Below are 20,538 nucleotides of genomic sequence, written 5' to 3' on the forward strand. Positions count from 1 at the left end.
GAAAAAACATACACCTTTTATATATTGATCACAAACACACATCAATTCTGTCTGTGACACATTTATCCATTAAAAGGCACAAACAACCAGATTAGGGAACACATTTATCACCAGATCTACCTGATGATCCAAAATGTAATTGATAAAGAACTCACTATATCAGGGAAAACAAAACAACAAATGGGTTCCATTATAAGAAGACTATTTCATAGAAATAAAACAAATGAGACATGATAGAAGCTGCTAAATCACCCTGAAGGAATGAAATGCTACTTTCAAAATGGAGTCCAATCAATTAATTCAAAGTTGAAGGAACTCCAGACACCCCAACTTGCAGCAGCTACGCTCAGTGTGATAGTCAGTTCGATATCAGTACTGGCCAGTTTCTAATGAATTCTTATTTTTCCATTATGAATGGTAAATTTGGTTCAATTCACCAGAACTAAAGGCCACAAATACAAGGTAAACACTAATAAGTCCGACAGGCAACTCAGGAGAAATTTCTTTACCCAGAACATGGCTAGAATTGTGTGGAACTCACTACCACAAGGAGTTGTTGAGGTAAATAGCACAAATGTGTGTAAATAAATATACAAAAAGGAAAATAACAAAAGGTTTACAGATGGGGGCGGGGGGGCGGGGGTGGGGAGGGAGCTAAGAGGAGCTTTGTGTGATGCATCAACACAAATGGATTAACAGAGTCAAATGATGCGTTTTGTGCTCTACATTCTATGTAGCATCACAAATAGCATTATAAAGAAGGAATTAATCTCCCAATCCCCGATCAATGAATAATAATTACTTCACGATTCATTATAGTTTCATTACAGTGAAATGCATTTTCAATAGCTTCGCACGTTTGAATTTTTATATTTCGTTGCCCAAGAAACTTGAATAAAATAAATTAGTTTTAAAATGACAGAAACCGTTGCCACCCATAACCCATTTACAAGGATGTGACCAGGACTAAGATGAACATGAAACAGCACAATTGAATGGGTTGGAACTTCTCTCTTTAGAAAAAAGACCTAAGAGTGATAGGACAAAACTCTTACAAATTATTGTAAGATGTCTCATAACACCAGGTTAAAGTCCAACAGGTTTATTTGGTAGCATGAGCTTTCAGAGTGCTGCCCCTTCAAATTACCAATTGCATGGTAGATGTGGAGGGATCGTTTTCATTGATGGAAGAATCCAAAACTGGTCACCTGAAATAAAGGATAGTTACTTGTAAATCCAACTGGGAACAAAGATAAATTTCTGGTTAGAAATGTGTGGAACTTACTACCACATGAAGTAGAAGGGTGGCATGGTAGCGCAGTGGTTAGTATTGCTGCTTCACAGCACCAGGGACCTGGGTTTGATTCCCACCTTGGGTCACCATCTGTGTGGAATCTGCATGGGTTTCCTCCGGGTGCTCTGGTTTCCTCCCACATTCTGAAGGGCATGCTGGTTAGATGCATTGGCCCGAACAGGCGCTGGTGTGTGGCAACTAGGAGAATTTCACAGTAACTTCATTGCAGTGCTAATGTAAGCCTTACCTGTTTCTCAGAAATAAACTGCTTCTAGAATGTGGAATTTGCTACCACAGAACATGGTTCAGCCAAATAACTTGTATCGTTTCCTTCTGAAAGCATCAAAGTAAATGAGACAAAGGTGGAGATGAGATAGATGGAATAAGAGAAGACTCAGTATAAAAACCAGCATAGATGGATTTGGCTAAAAGGCTTGCTTCAGTGTTGTGCATTTGATGTTATTCCACATAAGCTCACCTTGAACCTCCAGAATAATTCATTCCAACATTGTTTAAATCATATAAGTTTATACCAGAACAGCACAAAAGTGATTTTCTATTCTTAGTAATCTATACAAAAATATATGAAGCAATAAACACTGCCATAACTCTCGAATTAAAAGGAGACTATGCACAGAGCTATGCTTTTAATTATACAAAAATACAAGTACAGTCCATTATTTTTAAGAGGCAATTATACATACTGTAAACTCCAAAGCACATCGACACCTATACCCAAGCTGATGTCACTATTTTGTTAAAAATCTTAAATGCAAGCTTTCCCTATGTTTACATCAGAATAGGTCAGCAGTCATGATTAGACTGGCCACAAGGCCATGCCACCTCACAGCTCCTACAACTGCCCAGCTGCCCATCACAGAATGTACAGCAGATAAGGAAGCCATTCAGACCATGTGTTGAGCCTTCGAAAGAGCACTAGTGCTTAATCTCACATCCATGCATAACTCTTGCATCTTCAAAAGCTGTCCATCTCTGTTTTCAAGCTGTTTATGAAATCAGTTTCCATCACTCCTCTGGTAAGGTGCTTCAGATCCTGGCAAATCTGAACAAAACATTTCTCATCACACCCTCCAAACTTTGGCCAATAACTTTGAATCTATGATTCTATCATGACCCACTTACCTGAAGGAATAGTTTTTGTTATCTACTCTATCAAAGCTTCCCATCAGCTTGAAAACTTGTGTTTGGTCACCTTTTAACGTTCAACATTTTCCAATTGCTCCTCATCACCGAAGCCCCCCAGCCATGGTAACACCCGGGTGAAATCCCTGTATTCCCTTTTGAGGCCGACCCCATTTCCCTTGTTGCCAAGTAACCTCAGATGCTAGCCCAAATTTAAATGAATGCTCTCATGGGTTCCCTTAAAGGTCATTACCAAACCAGATTAACATGATCCACATCTGGGCAGGCATCCACCTTATCTGGACAGTGAATAAACTCAATTCATGAAATGTGATTAGGTGTCTTAAATGTTCTCTCCGTCCAAAACTTAGCTGATAAATCTTGCATATTCCCAAGGTTCAAACATTCTCTTGGAATATGACTTCGCCCTAATACCTTTTACCACAATGCTTTATAGTAAATCGCTGTTGGCTAAAATGAATAATATATCTTAAAAATACATTAATGCATTCAAAATATTAGCCTGTGTTTAAAAATCATAATCACTTGTTTAAATCTCTTACTGTATCTCACGTATAAACCACGTTCTTGTTAGCTCTTAAGCTTGTTGTAAAAGTCAATTAACTCAATGTTGGTAGTTCTGTCAGTGCCTTAATGTCTAATGATTTTAAAATCCTACTAACTTGTTTGTCCCTTTCTGGCCATTGGCTGGCCCAATACTAGGCCTGTAAATAAAGATCTCTAAGGAAATTCTTCAATCCTAAAAGGTGATTTGGCTTCTTGATTCCTTTCTTTTTTGTCTCAATTGTCATTACTAATATTATATTAGTTGTATATAACTGCATTTGAATCATAATCCTCACATGCTAAAACTGTATGGAAAAGTAATCTCATCTCCATGTAGATGATTAGATAGATATTTGACAATGCATACTCACATGTTGGAGAAACATTTGGTAATAAAGACATGTCTTTGTCCACCTGGATCGATGCCACTGCTGCTGCATTACCACCACCACCCCTTGTTCTCCCGCCCCATGCACTTTGCTGCTAAGAGCTGCAGCACTTAAACATTTATAAAATTACAATGAACATTAAGATTATAGTGAAGAACACTATCCCTTGCATTATGTTTGATGCCAGAGAACCAATCCAGCCATTTGCCCAATTCCACAAAGAAAAGGATGTTGTTCAAGTAAGAGCGGGGTTGTGGGAGCTTAAACTCCCAGTGAAGCTTGCTGCTGAGCTCGAGGCGCCATTGCACAGGTGCCTCGATTCCCCAGTATACTGGGGAGGTCTCCTGTAACTCTTCCACCCACTCCACCCCAGATCGCCATCACTGCCTCCCATATTAACTTTTCCCAATTCCCTTCTGCACATTGCATAATCTTCCTGATAATTAACTGAATTTTGCTTCCAACATTTGCCTCCTTTTTCAGTTTTATTTTAGATTTTAATTCCCTTTCTCATTCAAAGGGAATTAGTTATGGATGCTTCACACCCCCTTCCATTCAAAAAAAATTATACCTATTTTGTACCTGAACTATTTCTTCCCTGAATGTCCTTTAATGTTGTTTCTGTATAACCCAATAACATCTTATCCAAAAGTCCACTTTGTTACAATCTACTGGGTTCTGCTGATGAATGTTAAATATTCAGTAGTTTAAGGTAACAAGATGAACAGGTGTTGGGTTTGGATTAATTACACTCATGTGCATATAAAGAGTTGGCCAGCACTCGGTGTCTAGGTGGAGAAGTAAGCTCTGCACCAAAACAACAAACAGCCTCCCCTAAAGCATCCCAGTCTCAATGCCTTCTTCACAAGCAACCTTGGGAATTCCACTGATGCACTTCATTTTTATTCATTCCTGGGATGAGAGGTTACCCATCCCTAAATGCTCTTGAGAAGGTAGTGGTGAGCTGCCTTTCTGAATTATTGCAGTTCACGTTGTGTAGTGTTGTTAGAAAGAGTGATTTTGACCAAATGAAAGATGAAAAGGCAATATAACTTCAAATCTGGATAGTGAGGGACTTGGAGGGACCCTTGCAGGAGGTGGTTTTTCCATGTATCTGCTGCTCTTGTCTTTTGAGGTGGTACAGGTCATAGGTGGTTTGGTGACCTGCTGCACTGTGTCTATCTGGAGCACACTATTGTCACTGTGTGTTGGTGACAGAGGAACTGAATGTTGAAAGGTAGTAGATGGGGTGCCAATCAATTGGGCTGTTTTGTCCTGGTGCTGATGAGCTTCTTGAGATTTGTTGGAGCTTCATTCACTGGGGCAAACACCCCTGACTTGTGCCTTGTCGATGGTAGACAGGTTTTGGAGAGTCAGGAGGTGAGTTATTTGCATAACAATTCCCAGCCTCTAACCTGTTCTTTTAACTACAGTATTTAGAAGGCCAATCTAGTTCAGTTTCTGGCCAATGGTGACCCCCAGCATGTTGATAGTGGGGGATTCAGCAATCGTAAAATGGTAATGCAATTGAATGTCAAAAGGAGGCGTTTAAATTCTCCCTTGATGTAGATGGTGATTTACTGACACTGGCATGGCGTGAATAATACTTACCACTTACCAGCTGTAAATGGGTGATTACCTTGGATGGTAAGTCCCCCTTGTTCGTACATTTCACCCCACCATCCTCCGCGTGCAAAGCATAATTCTCTGCGATTTTCACCAACTCCAGTGTGTTGCCACCGCCACATATATCTTCCCTTCACTCCCTCTGTCAGCATTCTGCAGAGACTGTTCCTTGCAGGATTATCTCTTCTGTGCTTACCATCCAAGGTCCAAAACACTGATTCCAGGTTAAGCAGTGTTTCACTTGCACCCCTTTCGATTTGTTGGTGTAGCGCATTCGCTGCTCCCATTGTGATCTCCTCTATATTGGAGAGGCCAAGCATAGGCTGGGTGATCGCTCTGCTGAGCACCTTCGGTCTACATGCACTCAGGACCCTGACCTTCTGGTTGCTTGCCACTTTAGCACACAATCCTGCTTCCCACACCCACGTCTGTCCTTGGCCTGCTGCAATATCCTAGTAAAGTTCAATGCAAACTGAAGGAACAGCATCTCATCGTCAAGCTAGGCACTTTACAACCTTCCGGTCTCAACATCGAATTTAACAACTTCAGATGATTAGCTCTATCCCACCTTGATCCCTTTGTTTTATTTCATTTTTTACTGTTTTATTTCTTTATTCCTTCATTTTTGTTTTCCCCACTCCCCCCTTTCTCCTTACTTTATCCTCCCTTTCCTTTTCTCCCCCTTTGCTTCCTCTCCCCCCTTCTCAATTTTACCTCTCTTCCACACATTCTTCACCCCTCCCCCACTTCGCCCACATCTTCATCTGTCACATCTTACCCTCTGATTTCAGCTTCTCTGCCATTTGGCCATTCATACCCTTTATTCTCTCTATGGGCTGCCATTAGCAGCTTTTTCCCCTGGTTTCTGCGACTATGACTCATCTTTCATTTCCTTGATCTGCAGTATAAATATCTCCCACTTTCTACACCTTTTAGCTTTGACAAAGGGTCATCTAGACTCAAAATGTCAGCTCTTTTCTCTCCTTACAGATGCTGCCAGACCTGCTGAGATTTTCCAGCATTTTCTCTTTTGGCCTCAAGACACTATTTATTTCCCCAAGTTCCCTAACATCCATCCTTTCTCAACAGTAAACACTGATGAGAAATATTCACTTAGGATCTCACCCCCATCTCTTGTGGATCCTTAAGAGGCCCTACTCACTCCCTAGTCACTCTTTTGCCCATTATGCATTTGTAGAAGCTCTCTGGGTTCTGCTTTGCCTTATTTGCCAAAGTAATCTCGTGTCCCCTTTCTGCCCTCCTAGTTTCTCTCTTAACTCTACTCCAACACCCTCTATGCTCTTCAAGGAATCCACTTGATCTCAGCTGCCAATGCCTCCTTCTGCCCCAATTCTGACCTTATGATGAAGGAAAGGGCATTAAATGATGAAATTCTTGCATATTGTTTGAGCTGCATTTGATCAGTTAAGTGGAGAGCATTCCATTACACTCCTAGCTTATGTGCTGCAGATGGTCGACAGGCTGAGTTATTCACGGTGGAATTCCAAGCTTCTGAGTGCTCTTGTGGACACAGTATTCTCTAACATAAATAGGATCAAGAATAAGCTATTCAGCCCCTTGAGACTACTGTATCATTCAATAAGATTACGATGGGTCTGATCACCACATAAACACCACTTCCCTGCCTGCCCTCCATAATCCTTGACTCTGATACTCATTGGAGTTTAGAAGAATGAAAGGTGATTTTTTTTTTAAACATGAAAGATTTTGAGGGGTGCCTGATGAAGGCAGAATATCTAGAACTGGGAGGGGACAGTTTCAGAATAAGGGGATCTCCCATTTAAGATGGGAATGAATGTGGCAACACCAAGGAGGGAAAACAAGGTCATGGTGGCTGTTAATGGTGGTTGTTAATATGCTCATTTTTGCAGCCATGGGAATACATCAAGTGCCATGATAAAATATGGTGAACATGCTCGAACCGTTGGGAGAGTGGGTGGAGTTGTTTCTTAACTGTCTCTCAGATAGATGCACTCTGTTTCTTTCACTCTCTGGTACACACTCTCCCCTTTCTTTTCTCTTTCTGCTCCTTTACCTTTCTTCCATCTTTTTTAAAAAGAGTGTCCTGTTTAGAGTTGGTTCAGATATTCAGTGCGATCTGGGTATCCGCTAATCACGAAGTTAACATGAAAGTACAACAAGCAATTAAGAAACCAAATAACATGCTTGCCTTTATTACAAAGGGAACGAGTATAAGAGCGAAATGATCTTACTGCAGTGGTACAGTGCTTGGTGAGGCCAACCTGGAATGATGAGAGCAGTTTTGGTCTCTCGACCAAAAGGAGGACATACTTACCTTAGAGGGGGTGCAGCAGAGGTTCTGATTAAGCAAAATATCCTATTAGGAGAGATTGAGCACTCTACAGGCCAATATTCCCTAGAGTTTAAAGAGCATAAAATTCTCAAGGGGCCTGACAGCCTCAGAATATGGGTTCACTCACATTTGACGGAGGAGAAATTTCTTCACTTGAAATGTTGTGAATCTTTGAAATTTGCACTCCAGAACACTTTGGCTCTCAATAGTTGAGCATAATCAAAATAGAGATCAAGTGGGGTTACAGGGATAGGACGAGGAAAAGGCCTGGGTAAGATATTCTGTTAGTAAGCCAGTGCAACTCGATGGGCCAAATGGCCATTTCCTGCACTGTGGGGATTCTATGTTTCTATGTTCTATAGAACAAGATGTTTCTGAAAAAAAAAAAGCATTTAGCAAACTGGCCTCATGAAAAGACTGCTGAAATGGGAAATGAGAAACAAGAGGCTACTAAGCTTTCAGAAAAATGTGATCAGGAACAGCTGAAAATACAGGCAGTCCTTGACTTTACCGTACTTGAGTTGCAATGAACAGCGCTTACAACATTTAGAAATTGACATCCCATTTTGAATTTACAATATTGGTTTTGACTTTACAACATCACGCCAGCACGTTCATACGTGCACACTGATGTTCTGGGTGCACATTGATGTTCTGTGCCACCCTTCTTGCATGGGTAAGTCGAACCATCCTTATTAAATTGGAAATGTGTGTTTTATTCTGTTAAAACTTTCCGGCACAACTGCAGTTTTTTAATGCTAATATGTCTATGTTGTATTAATATACATTTAAAACTCAAATAGTTCAATGTTAAACAGGTCACTGACAGTGAGCGAATGGCTTCATTATATCCCCCACGCTAACCAAGGAACTTGCATTAAGGTGTACAGGTATCAACAGTTGCCTCACTGATTTGACAGGGCGAGGGTTGAGAGCATTTAACACTGTCGGACACACCATGCGTGATTTTGGCTTTGATTCAGGAACTAATCCCTCGTTTATACCATTGTTCCTGTGGGAAAATCAGTTTCAACTTATGACATTTCAAGTTGGTTTTCAGGAAACAATTGTGCTGTAAGTCCAAGGACTGCCCGTAAGGGGGGAAGAAAACATGGTGGCAGTCAAAATGAGGGAGAGAGTTTAGAAATTAATGCCACACTACCACCCAGTGCCCACAGTCTGCAATTGTAAAGATAACAGTTCATAGGAAAAGAGCCATTGTAATTACAATTTCAATATTTTGAACTTCAACTTAAGGGTTCCTAAAAGTTATACTGGGTCAGTGCATGCCTATCACTGACACTTACAGACCTGCAGTGAGGAATTTAAGGAAGTAACAATAAGATGCCCTGTTCTGGTGGACTATTTAACAGGCTATTAAAGTACTCTGAAGCAGGAGATGCATATTATAGAAAAGGAGAAGAGGCTGCATGAGGTTACTGACCTCCAAGAATTTCCAGGAGCTGGATGAGGGCAATATCAGATACGTTTTCAAATACAGCCTTTAAAACAAAAACACACAGCAATGCAGCATTTTTGGACCTATTCAACCAAGATGAAATTTTGCTTTAATGACACATGCATTTATAGAAAGTAAACCTCCAGAAAAGCACAAGTGTTTCAGAATGGTTTCCAAGTAGCCCTGACATCATGGGCTATTTACTTTTACATGTTATAGTAGCTTTTGAGGCAATGTGGTTTCTAAAGATAAAGTTTATTTATCAGTGTCACAAGTAGGTTTACATCAACACTGCAATTAACTCATTGTGAAAATCCCCTAGTCGTCACATTCCGACACCTGTTTGGGTACACTGAGGGAGGATTTAGCACGGTCAATGCAGCTAATCTGCATGTGTTCCAGTATTTCTTACCAACAGGATAGAATGAGTATTCATTTAATATGCCCAGTTTGGCTAATCAGATGGCATCGGTTTCAACATCAAGATGCCAGCCTTAATTGATAACTTGGTGGACTGATTCTCAGCACTGAGATGACAGTGGGATCAAAGACTACTCTCGGGAGAAACAACTTAAACAAGACTGAGCTTCCAATCTTGGATAGAAACAGTGTGCATCACAGGAAGTCAACTTAGGGACAGCAAGTTTTATTTAGACTATGGCAGAGTTTCATATTTCTATTATTTTATGGGACAGTCACTAGTCTGTAGGTGAATCTGACTGTGAAAGGTATTCCATTGATTCATACATTCTACACAAAATAAACTGCTGCTTTACAACTGTATGTCAAAAGAATACTTCTGTTTGTCATTTTGAACACAACACATGATGCATACATGTGCAAGATCAGTGGGGTCTATATCACAGAGTCCATGTCACTCCATCACTTAACCAGATTCTGGCAACAATGGTTTCCAGATGACAGGGAAGCCAGATGTAGTTCAGGGAAGGGGTGCTGTCAAACACAAGGTAATATTACTATTGTAGACCCATGAAAAATGTATAAAGTGGTAACAAAACTATTGGTGGAAAATGATTCATTTTATGTTTCTTAATTAAGTGTTTCTCAGCCTACTTGAATTTCAGTCAGCTGAAATATTGAAGTTGATTAATGAGAGCCAAGTAGAATGTGGGTAGGTGAGAGGGATTAGCCGGTTAGGGAGGCTTAAATGTAGAATTTCCATCTCTCAGGTTTCACTATCCAACCAACCGTTCAGCAATTATCTGCCTTAAAAGGGTCCGAATAACCTGTTAATCGATCAGCTTGCTCCAGAGAAATACATTAAGGAAAAATCGATTTTTAGCTTAGTTCATCCTTATGAAACAATCACCCTGTTTATGTAAGTCCACTTTAAGTGGCTTTTTTTTGCATTTAAATGGAAATAGCATAGGCTTTCACACCCAAACTTTTCTTCCTCCATCTCTCAAATCTTCCATCCATCTTGTGAAGAGTATCTCACCTTCTGACTCCCAAAGAGTGTCCACCATCTACAAAGCACAGGAGTGTGATGGAATACGCTTAATTTGCCTGGATGAGTGCAACTCCAGAACATTCAAGAGGTTTGATACCAAAGTAGCCCACTTGATCTGCACCCCATCCAAAATCCACTCCCTTCACCACCAACACACAGTGGGTACCATCTGGAAGATGCACAGCAGCAACTCACCGACACTCCTCCAACAGCACCTTCCAAACGTGCGACTCAACCATCTGGAAGTACAAGGGCAGCAGATGCAAGGGAACACCACCTGCAAAGTTTCCCATCAAGTCACATGCCATGCTGACTTGAAAAGAAGGCCAATCCCTTCTTATCACCAGTTCAAAATACTAAAAATCCATTCAAAACACCATTGTGGCTGTACCTACACCACACAACAGTAGTTCAAGAAGATAATTGCCCTTGAGAAGGTGGTAGGGCGTTATGAATGGACAATAAATATGCTGGCTTAGCCAGCAATACATACATTCCATGAAAGAATAAAAAAATTGTCAGGACAAAAGTAATCACATTTATAGCAGGTAATAAAAGATCAGCATTTTGACAAAAAGTTTGAACATCTTAAAGACCTGCTCTTTAGTGGATCCAACTCAGTCTTTTAACTTAAGTTTGGCTGCTTAATGGAGTTCATATACAGCATTATAATCTATATAAACACAGACGTGCAGATCTTTTCCAAAAAAATATATACATCTTTAATCAGGGTTGAATATTCGACCACAAGATAGATTTTAAATACAGAAAAGGTGGCAGAACTCAGCTTTGATGATGACCTTTATCATGAGAATAGATCCTTTGCCCAAAAAAAAGGTCCTTCAAATACCTTGTTACAGGTATTCCTGTCTGCGATCTTTATAAATATCTTAACTCACAAAATTAACTCTTCTTCAGCAAGTGACTGATTTATTCAACATTTCTAGAACAAAATCATCAAATTAGAATCATGGATTGAAGGTCATTCAACCTGTCATGTCTGTGTTGGCCCTCTGAAGGAGCAATTCATCAAGTGCCACACTATTGCCTTTTCTTCACTGTCTTGCACATTTTTCTTTTTAATCTTCTCATGAAAGCCTCAGTAGAGCCGGCCTCCACCACACTCTCCGGCAATGCATTCCAGGTTCTAACCTCTCACTGTCCAAAAATGTTTTTCCTCATGTCGCCATAGCTTCTTTTGCCAATTATTTTAAATCGGTGTCCTTGGCTCTTGATCCTTTTATAAGTGGGAGCAGTTTCTCCCTACCTACCCTGTCCAGGCCCCTCATGATCTTGAATACCTCCACTTCTCCAAGGAAAACAGTCCCAACTTTTCCAATCTTTCACATCCTAACATGAACTATTATTATAGTTATAAATATAAATAGACTTTCTCAAGATGAGTGAATCAAATTACCCATAAAACTCAATAATGCTAATATATTTTAAAACTTAATTTTCTCAAAATCCAAAGTCTGAAACTCGAGGTGCAAGGTAAATAGAATATTGTTCCAGTCATGCAGGGACAATGATTAAAATGTAGAGATATTTTTCCCATCTCGACATCTCCCCAGCCAGTAACGTAACTCAAATACCAACCCCAGGGCATTTGTATTGACAGCAGTGGTATGCGTTGAGGTGTGGCAAAAGAGAAGTACGCCAGACCCTCAGCAACTCTCCACTTTCTCACCCAAGTCTCTTTCTAATTTCCTTCTGCTGCTTTCCAACACATTCCACCCAAGTTATCTCACAGGGCTTCATGATCTGGCTAGTAGTAAATACTTAAAAATGAGTCTGCAGAGTTTCTGATTTTTAAATTGAGATATATATTTTTTTAAAAAGTGCTTTTCAGATAACTTTCATTCATTACCTAATAGACACTAGTGGAAAATTGACTGGGTCATTGAGTAACTGCGGGACGTGTGTCAATGTGTTGTATTACTGCTGCCATTTCCCTTTGAATGGCACACAATTGGCATGTTTAGGCTCACATGATAGGCAGGATTTTTCCACCCTACTGTGCTAGTCAAGTAGTGTAGCGGGACAAAAAAATTTGAGAGAGGAGTGAAAAATCAAGCTCCCAGTCAATTTCCCACCTCTTCTGTCGGCCCCATTCTGCTGGTGAAATCAGCCTCATGCCCACAAAAGGGCACAAGACTGACTGAAATATTTATTAGCCTATTTTAATATAATTAGTGATGCAACAGTTACCTTTGTGGGCTCACTTACCTTTCCAACATCGCTGGTGGACGCCCTCACCAGCAAGGATCACAAATGGTCCCCACTAACAGGGCCACTGAAGCCCCCAGGGTGGTTGGGGACACACAATGGCACCCCTAGCAGTCTGCAGTCAGCTTCCAGCGTGAACAGGCACTGCCCATTCTCCCTACTGGCAGGAATCACATTATGGCTTCTGTATTTCACAGTATGCTGTAAATTACCTCCACTCACCTCACTGGAAAAACGAGCGAAAAAAACTATCATTTTCTCACCCATTCAGCACTTCAAATTTTTCTGAGAAAAATCAAATTATACTCAATCAATGCCTTCAGGAGAAGAATGGGAAGTTACAGGACAGAAAGGCAAGGGAATTGTATGTTAAATGAATAATTTTACCACTACTTTAGGTGAAGAGAGCAGAGCAGAGCAGATATTTGCAATTACAATGCAAACTTCCACACATGGTTCCTGTATAACACAAAACCTATACAAGTGCTGCACAGTTCCATCGCCATGGCTCCATTGCAGCTAGCTCCAAGCTAACTAAGATCTCTCAGTAAAATGAGTTATTCTTGCCATCTACCACAATGCTGTAGCTGAGTTGTTACGGCAGTGTTCTTCAGATTAAGTGGGTATTTATAGGGCAGGCAATAATAGAACAGGGTGCAGAGCCAAGATTTCATCCCATTTTAAAATAATTGATGTCTTTATTTTTTCATGTATTTCTGTTATAAACTCCTACATGCACATTTAAAATTAAAAACAGCTTATGTAGACTTTTCATGCCGCAATTCTACCCTTGCACCAATGGAAGGGATAAGTAATAAGCAAGAGGGTGCCAATACATCATGACTAGCTTACACAGTGAATTCATTTATAAATACAGTTGTGGAAGTTTAAAGTGGAAAATGTCAGGAGAGAGTGCCCAAATGTATAATTTACTGAACACATACAAGAACAGAAGGAGGAGTTGGAAAAGGGTGTTTGACCCATCGAGCCTGCTCCGCCATTCAATGTGATCATGGCAATCTTGGGCTTCAATACCTTTCTCCTGGGACCAAATGATGATTGCAATCTGTTGCCCATTCTAGTTAGTTCCCCAACTGCTGCTGCTCAATGATAGCACAGAACGGCACCATTTGGATTTTCCACTGAGACAAGATATCTACCGATAATCTTTCAAAGGGCTCAGTTGGGGGACCATTCCTTCAAATTGGAAAACTACACACACCTCTATTTAAGAAAAATGAGAGGGGGAATCCAGGGTATTATGGACCTATTCTCTTAACATTTAGAGTCAAGACATTGTGTGTGTCTATGAAGTGGATCTCACAAACAAAATGACTTCAAACAATTCACAAAGGAAAGAGAAAGATTTCAGGGCTAGGGTAGGGGGAGTATTAATGGAAGTTTATCCAGAGGAGAGGGGCTAGTGAAAGGGAGAGACATGGTTGATTGGATGATCTCAATCTTAGTAACAAAGAAATCCATGAGTTCCTCGCATTGTTGGGGTGAGAGGGTGCAGCGAATGGGGGACAGCATCAAAGACAGATTGCAGTAGAGACAAGAAACCATGGATTTTCCTTTTATTCCAGGACAATCTGGAATAGTGAGCAACTTTATAGATGATAGCATGACCCAAGAGTAGTTAATATGATCCAGCCAGATTTGGTGGTGGGTGGGTGGTGGGTGACTCCTTTCAAGTCTGTATCTTTCAGACTTGAGGGAGCAGATATGATGGTGGATATGATACCCAAGGAAATAACCAGGATGAGAGAGAGTAATTGTTTTATTGAGGTCTTAGGTTTCAGAGGTGAAGGTGGGGGTTGAGTAAATCAGTAGGTGCAGAAATGCTTTAGAACGTCTTTACATTATACAAAGCTGAAGATTTTAGACTGGCAGAGGCATGGAGGGTTGCTAGAATTTCTTGACCACACATCTGATTCAACAGATTCTTTCCTTTGCAAATCCTTCTGAACCGAAACAATATTATTGCATTGAACTCTGGATCAGGGATTGCCCTCACGGAAAAAAACTGAACTATTTCTACATGTAATAGCTGGTTGCAATAGTAAAAGGACACAAATCAGCATAATCTCAGACTGGGAATTACTAGCATCACCTTCTGTTTGAACAAAACATTGGATCACGATTAGGCCTTTTGTGAATGGACTTGCAGTAAAATAATAATCATAGGATCCCTACAGTGCAGAAGCAGGCCACTCGGTCCATCAAGTCTGTACTGATCATAATCCCATCCAAGCCCTATTCCCATAACCCCACACATTTACTCAGCTAAGCCCGACATTAGGGTCAATTTAGCATGGCCAATTAACCTAACCCACATATCTTTGGACTATGGGAGGAAACCCACGCACAGAATGTTGTGGCGCAAACTCCACAGGGCAGTGACCTGAGGCCAGAATTGAACCCAGGTCCTTGGTGCTGTGGAGCAGCAGTACTAACTACTATGCCACTGTGCCGCCCTAAAAAATCATACCTTTCTTCTGAACATGCCACTGTGCACTTCAAATAAAATGAAATGTATTGTAAAATTATTGTAAGAATAATTAAAATGTTTCAGCAACATTTAAGTTGAATTTCCTATTCATTGGTGTCACTAAACTGTAGCGACAAGTGGCTGCTTTCCATTTCACCACCTCAAAACCACTCAACTGCAATTAACTGAAACAGAGGAAAGCACATTTCACATCATTCTGTCTCTGGTTGTTGTGGTTTTAATGATCTCGTTGAAAGCCATCACATTTTCTCTCCTTCCTTTCCATACAATGCAAACCAACAAACAAATCCTTACGATAAAAGCTGTTGCTTTTCAACTTCCTGTCAGTTCACAACTCCAGTTATGTCAGTTAACATGCTGTGTTAGCTTGACAACCTTTTTTTGATATGCCAGTTTTTCCATGACAAAGATAATCAAATCACTGATTTTGACAATGCTGCGGTGCATTTGGCATGACTAAAAGGGCTCCTTCTCAAAACAACGCCAGCGCTCAATTCCGGTCACCACATTTTAGCAAGGACATGAAGGTTGTTGTGAGGGTGCAGAGGAAATTTAACAGAATGGTCCAGAGGATGGGGGATTTCAATCAGAAGCTTATGTCGGAAAAGCTGAGGTTGTTGTCCTTGTAGCGAGGGAGGTTTGCTGGAAGTGTACAAGATTAAAATAGGTTCAGATACGATAGAGAAGAAAAACTGCCCCTGTTATCTGATGGTGGTAGAACGAAGGAACACAGATTCAAAGTTTTGGGCAAGAGACACAGAGGGAATATGGGAAAGAACTTTTCCATGTAGCGAGTGGAAATGATCTTGAACTTGCAGCACATGAGGATGGTGGATGAGGAAATAATCAGTAATTTTGAAAAGAAATTGGATGGGTGCTTCTATTAAATAAACTCGCAGAGTTACGGGGATTGAGCGGGATTAACTGGATATCTCTGCTGGGAGCTGGCATCAATGAGATGAGCTGAATGACCTCCTTCTGTACCAGGAATAACTATAAGACTACTCGATATTGTCTGCAACTGTTCAGAGGACAAAAATGGTGCGAGTCTTCGAGCTACTAATGCCCTTATAGCTTTACCTCCAAGTGTGGGCTACTAGATAACAAACTGCAACAGAAACTTTGGCTGATATATTTCTCCACCAAAATCAATTTTGTCTTGTGTCATGCTGTCAGAGATCAGCCTACTGAGCAGAGACAATGAATCGGATATTTGAGTACTTAACCTGCATGGCTGAAGCTACTTGCTTGATTAACCAACTAAATGGTTTGGGAAACCTGCTGCAAGCATTTCTAATCTACTATTGGGAATATCCAACTAGATGCAAAGAATTGGAAATACGTTGCTGGTGTTCATTATAATTTTAGAAGCACCAATAAACACACTATTCCAACAAGAAAACATGAAGCAACTAAAGGTTTTGACTGCAAAAACTCTGCACTGACTTTGGAGGAAAGAAAAGCAAGAAAGCTTTACAAAATTTTATAAATTCTGACAAAATGGCTGAACTGAGAATTTTTTTGCAAAAAACTCGAAGGTACTAATTGTTAGTCAGAAGATAGACATAAAAGTCAGCAAGAACTGTTGCGCCACTTCACTGCACAATAATAATGTAATGGGTGAACAGCTTGAAATTAAATGTCAACTACAGGCCTGATTAAACCTGATTATCTCTGCATTAATCTTTTGAAATGTTCACCTAAATGTCCTTATGCACATCCATCAGTCATTCTTCACTTGGTGCATTTTCCTCATTGCAGCCTGACACATACAATATTTTCTTCATCAGTAAGACTTCACAAGATGAGTCTTATTACCTCCAAACATTACCTCTAATGCTCTTGCAAATGTTAACTACGTTCCTTCCTAGCCATACAGACAGGACTGTTTCTTGGGGTAACAATGGCCAACCTGGAAACTTGTCTCCAAACCCTTCCCCCCCGTACTTGTCCGCTGCACCATCCTGATTCCATTTCCCTGCTACTTTCTTTTCATGCATCTGCAACATTGGCAAAACTTTCACAGTTGTTCATTTGCTATAACATTAACTGGATGCCAAGATCATGAAATGCTTGTATCAGTTGGCAGCAGGGTGATCAGTATCACTGGTCCAAATGAATACTACCTTCAATCATTCCTTAGTCCACATGCCAATGGCACCATTTGTAGTCTGGACAGCACATCAACAAAAACTTGCAACTGATCTACAGTTAATGATATTGAAAAAGAAACATTGTAAACTGTTATCTTGAATACTGTTGGTTTCCTGATTCTGTGCATACTAACAGCATATCAAAACCTGAGCTACTGATATCAAAGAAGTAGGCAGATATTCAAGGCTCCAAATGAATTTCTAACCTCAGTTTGTGCTCAGTGATGGTAAAGATGTTAGTTTTCGGCAACTTTCTTTTTAGGGCACCCTGTAAAATCACACGTAGCACATTTACTGAAAAAATATGCCAACTCCAACTGAGGAATGGCATCCTTTGCTCATTGATGTGAATTTTTCTATCAATGACAAAACTGACAACTTCTGAAAAAAAAATGGACAACAAAATGGGATGCTGTGGACCCATGCCCACTGGAACCTGGTTTGAGACACACGTGAGATAACTTCTGGCACATCACTTAAGAATCCATCCTATATAGAAAGTGAGTTTCAGCCAGAGGCTATCAAACCAGTCTTCCTAGAATCCTACTGTGCAAAAGGAGGCTATTCAGCCGATCGAGTCTGCACAGGCCACAATCCCACCCAGACCCTATCCTCATAACCCCATGCATTTGCCCAAGTCAGCCCCCCTGACATTAAGGGATAATTTAGTATGGCCAATCTACCTAACATGCACATCTTTGGCCCAGTGTTCATTTTTGTTGATTCTCAACCAAGCATAGACAGATATCAGTAGCAGAATCGCAGACTGATTTTGCCTATTCCTTATATTGCATTGGTATTTGAAGTGTTCATCACACTGGTTCAGATCAATTAGCTCAGCACAATCAAGTTATAAAACCCGAAGCCATCCTAATCCATAATCTGAAGTACCACAGCAAAGGAGGCATTCTCATTAGGCTTGTACATTTGATAAAGAGCATTTGTTTCCTGTTTAAAAGGATTAGGAACACTGCACTCACCACTGTTGAACTTCTTTCTCAGTAACTGCAAAAGAAAAAATAATTATCAGATTTAACAAATAGTCTACATTATACATACAAACATAAATGGAAATGGATAGCAGAACACCTCTCCCCATGACACGCTGAGAATATTCCCTTCATTCTGTTCAGTAAGTATCTTTGTCGTAATTACTTTTAAACGTAAAAGAGAAAATTAACATTTCAAACCATGAAACATTGATAGCGGATTTAATTATCAGTTGCAGTTACTCTTTTGGAGCTGGAGGTTGTCATTTTACACATTAGCCCATATACGTCAATTGTAAATTTTGTAAATGCAATTGCAACGTAAATACATCAAGATACAGCCTCATCACTGCTTAAGTATCAAATAGGTCTAAATTTCTATCACAGGTACAAAAAAGATTGTGGCCAAAAAAATGTGATTTTCCTTCATACTGTGTGGAGAAATTTCAACCTATTGCAAATATATATTAGTATTCACTGCAATTAATACAGTTTGTTAAATTGCTTTAATATTTTTGATAGAAGTATCACAGTGGCACCAACACACTCTTCTTCCTGCCTCATTCCTGCTGACGCTCCACATCCTCTTAACTAATTCATGCTGGCATGCCAGTGCCAACCCTTGAGTAAAGAGAAAGAAATTGCGATGATATTTTTAAACTGCAGAATTATGGAAAGCCCATACTACAAGATACCAAAACTGAAAGGAGTAAACCTAACAGTACTGTGAAAGCACCTTCATTGTCCTCTGCTGTCTGCACAAAGTCCGTCACGGTCAACTCAGGACAGTTAAAAACGCTGGCCTTGCTGGAAAGAAAAAGAGAGACAGCTTGGCAAACTCAGATGCAGCAATTATGTGATCTAAAACTTAAGCCTTTTAAAGGCTTAACATTACAAGCAGAACTCAGGTCCACATATCTCTCTGGTTTAGGAGATGCTTAGCCCAGTTCAGATCATGTGAAAGGCAAGAGAAAGGAATACACTCAACGGAAGCAACGTAATTTTTGGATTTTACTAATACCATGGAATCACAGACTCCTCAGAGTGCAGAAAGAGGTCATTCAGCCCATTGAATCTGCATTGATTCGCCAAACAGGATCACACCCAGGCCTTGCCCTCTGCCCTTTCCCCATAACCCCACGCATTTACCATGAATAATCCACCCAACCTACACATCTTTGGACACTAAGGAACAATTTAGCATGGCCAATCCACCTAACCTGCACATCATTGGACTGTGGGAGGAAACCGGTGCACGAGGAGGAAACCCACACAAACATGGGGAGAATGTGCCACCTCCATAGAGTCATATAAGGCCAGGATCGAACCCAGGTTCCTGGCGCTGAGGGAGCAGTGCTGACCACTGTGCCATCACACTGCCCCGAATATGCATCAGTGGAGTTGGGAGTGACCGAAATAATTTATTCAATTGCAGGATTTGTTATTTTTGTCAGAAGAAAGTGCATTTATGGTCAACAGCATTCAACTTCCACAACTGAATCACAATTTAGAATTCTCATGCATCAGGTTTTCATTCACTGCACAGTCAAGGGAAGAGTACAACCTCATTTATAACTGGGTTCACTCCTAGCACATGCCATATCACCATTGTGGAGGGGTACAATGGGGGGGAAAAAAATCAACAGAATTAGTTGGAAATATTAAAAAATATTAGAACTTTAACTAGAACAAAACCCTGTCCAATTTTGCAAATTACTGTTTGGCATTTCAAATTGTTGGACAGCCAAACTCTCAAAATGTTTATTTCCAAGAAAACAAAATGACTGCCAAGAGGGCCATTGTGCAAAGATCATTCTTATGCTTAATTACCTAAAACACTGTTCTAATTTTTCTTCTTCAATGAGAGAAAAAAACAGAAAAAAGGCAGTGAAAAAAATTAAGTGAAACATCACCCGAATTGCGGCATTTTTCGCCTCTGACTCTGGGCTGAGGTAAAAATAGAAATTTCTTTGAGCAAAAAGGTGGAAGTTTGAAACTGCAAGCAAAGAAAGGACTTTGTATTGTTTTATGCATGTAATCAGCCTTCAAGGATGCTCTAAGAACAAGATATTGACAGGAGGGAAACAATCATCTCCCTGAAAATCAGTTCTGTGTAAATTTCAATTTCACATTTTCTTTTGTAACTAGGAAAAAACAGGAGGTGAAGGTGAAGGAGCAAGAGAATTTTTTTTTAATTCAATACATGGGACATGGGGATCACTGGCTGGCCAGCATTTACTACCCATCTCTAGTTACCCAAGGGTAGTTGAGAGTCAATCACACTGCTGTGGCTCTGGAGTCACATATAGGCCAGGACGAGGTAACGATGGCAAATTGGCCTTCCCTAAAGGACATTCGTGAGCCAGATGGG

At 40.3% G+C, this 20,538-nt stretch overlaps 1 protein-coding gene across 4 annotated transcripts in view; it reads right to left on the reverse strand.

Annotated features, from left to right (window-relative positions):
* LOC145358158 (neuronal calcium sensor 1) overlaps positions 1–20,538 on the reverse strand; it is a 132,874-nt gene that overhangs the window by 66,736 nt on the left and 45,600 nt on the right. For all 4 annotated transcript variants that reach the window (XM_080211877.1, XM_080211875.1, XM_080211878.1 and 1 more), the window contains one exon: positions 18,159–18,183. In XM_080211877.1, the coding sequence (XP_080068003.1) occupies positions 18,159–18,183 (25 nt within the window). The remainder of the gene's footprint in view (positions 1–18,158; positions 18,184–20,538) is intronic.

The sequence above is a fragment of the Carcharhinus amblyrhynchos genome, chromosome 25 (genome assembly GCF_965287045.1).
Source record: "Carcharhinus amblyrhynchos chromosome 25, sCarAmb.v2.hapA, whole genome shotgun sequence".
NCBI classification, from domain to species: Eukaryota; Metazoa; Chordata; class Chondrichthyes; order Carcharhiniformes; family Carcharhinidae; genus Carcharhinus; species Carcharhinus amblyrhynchos.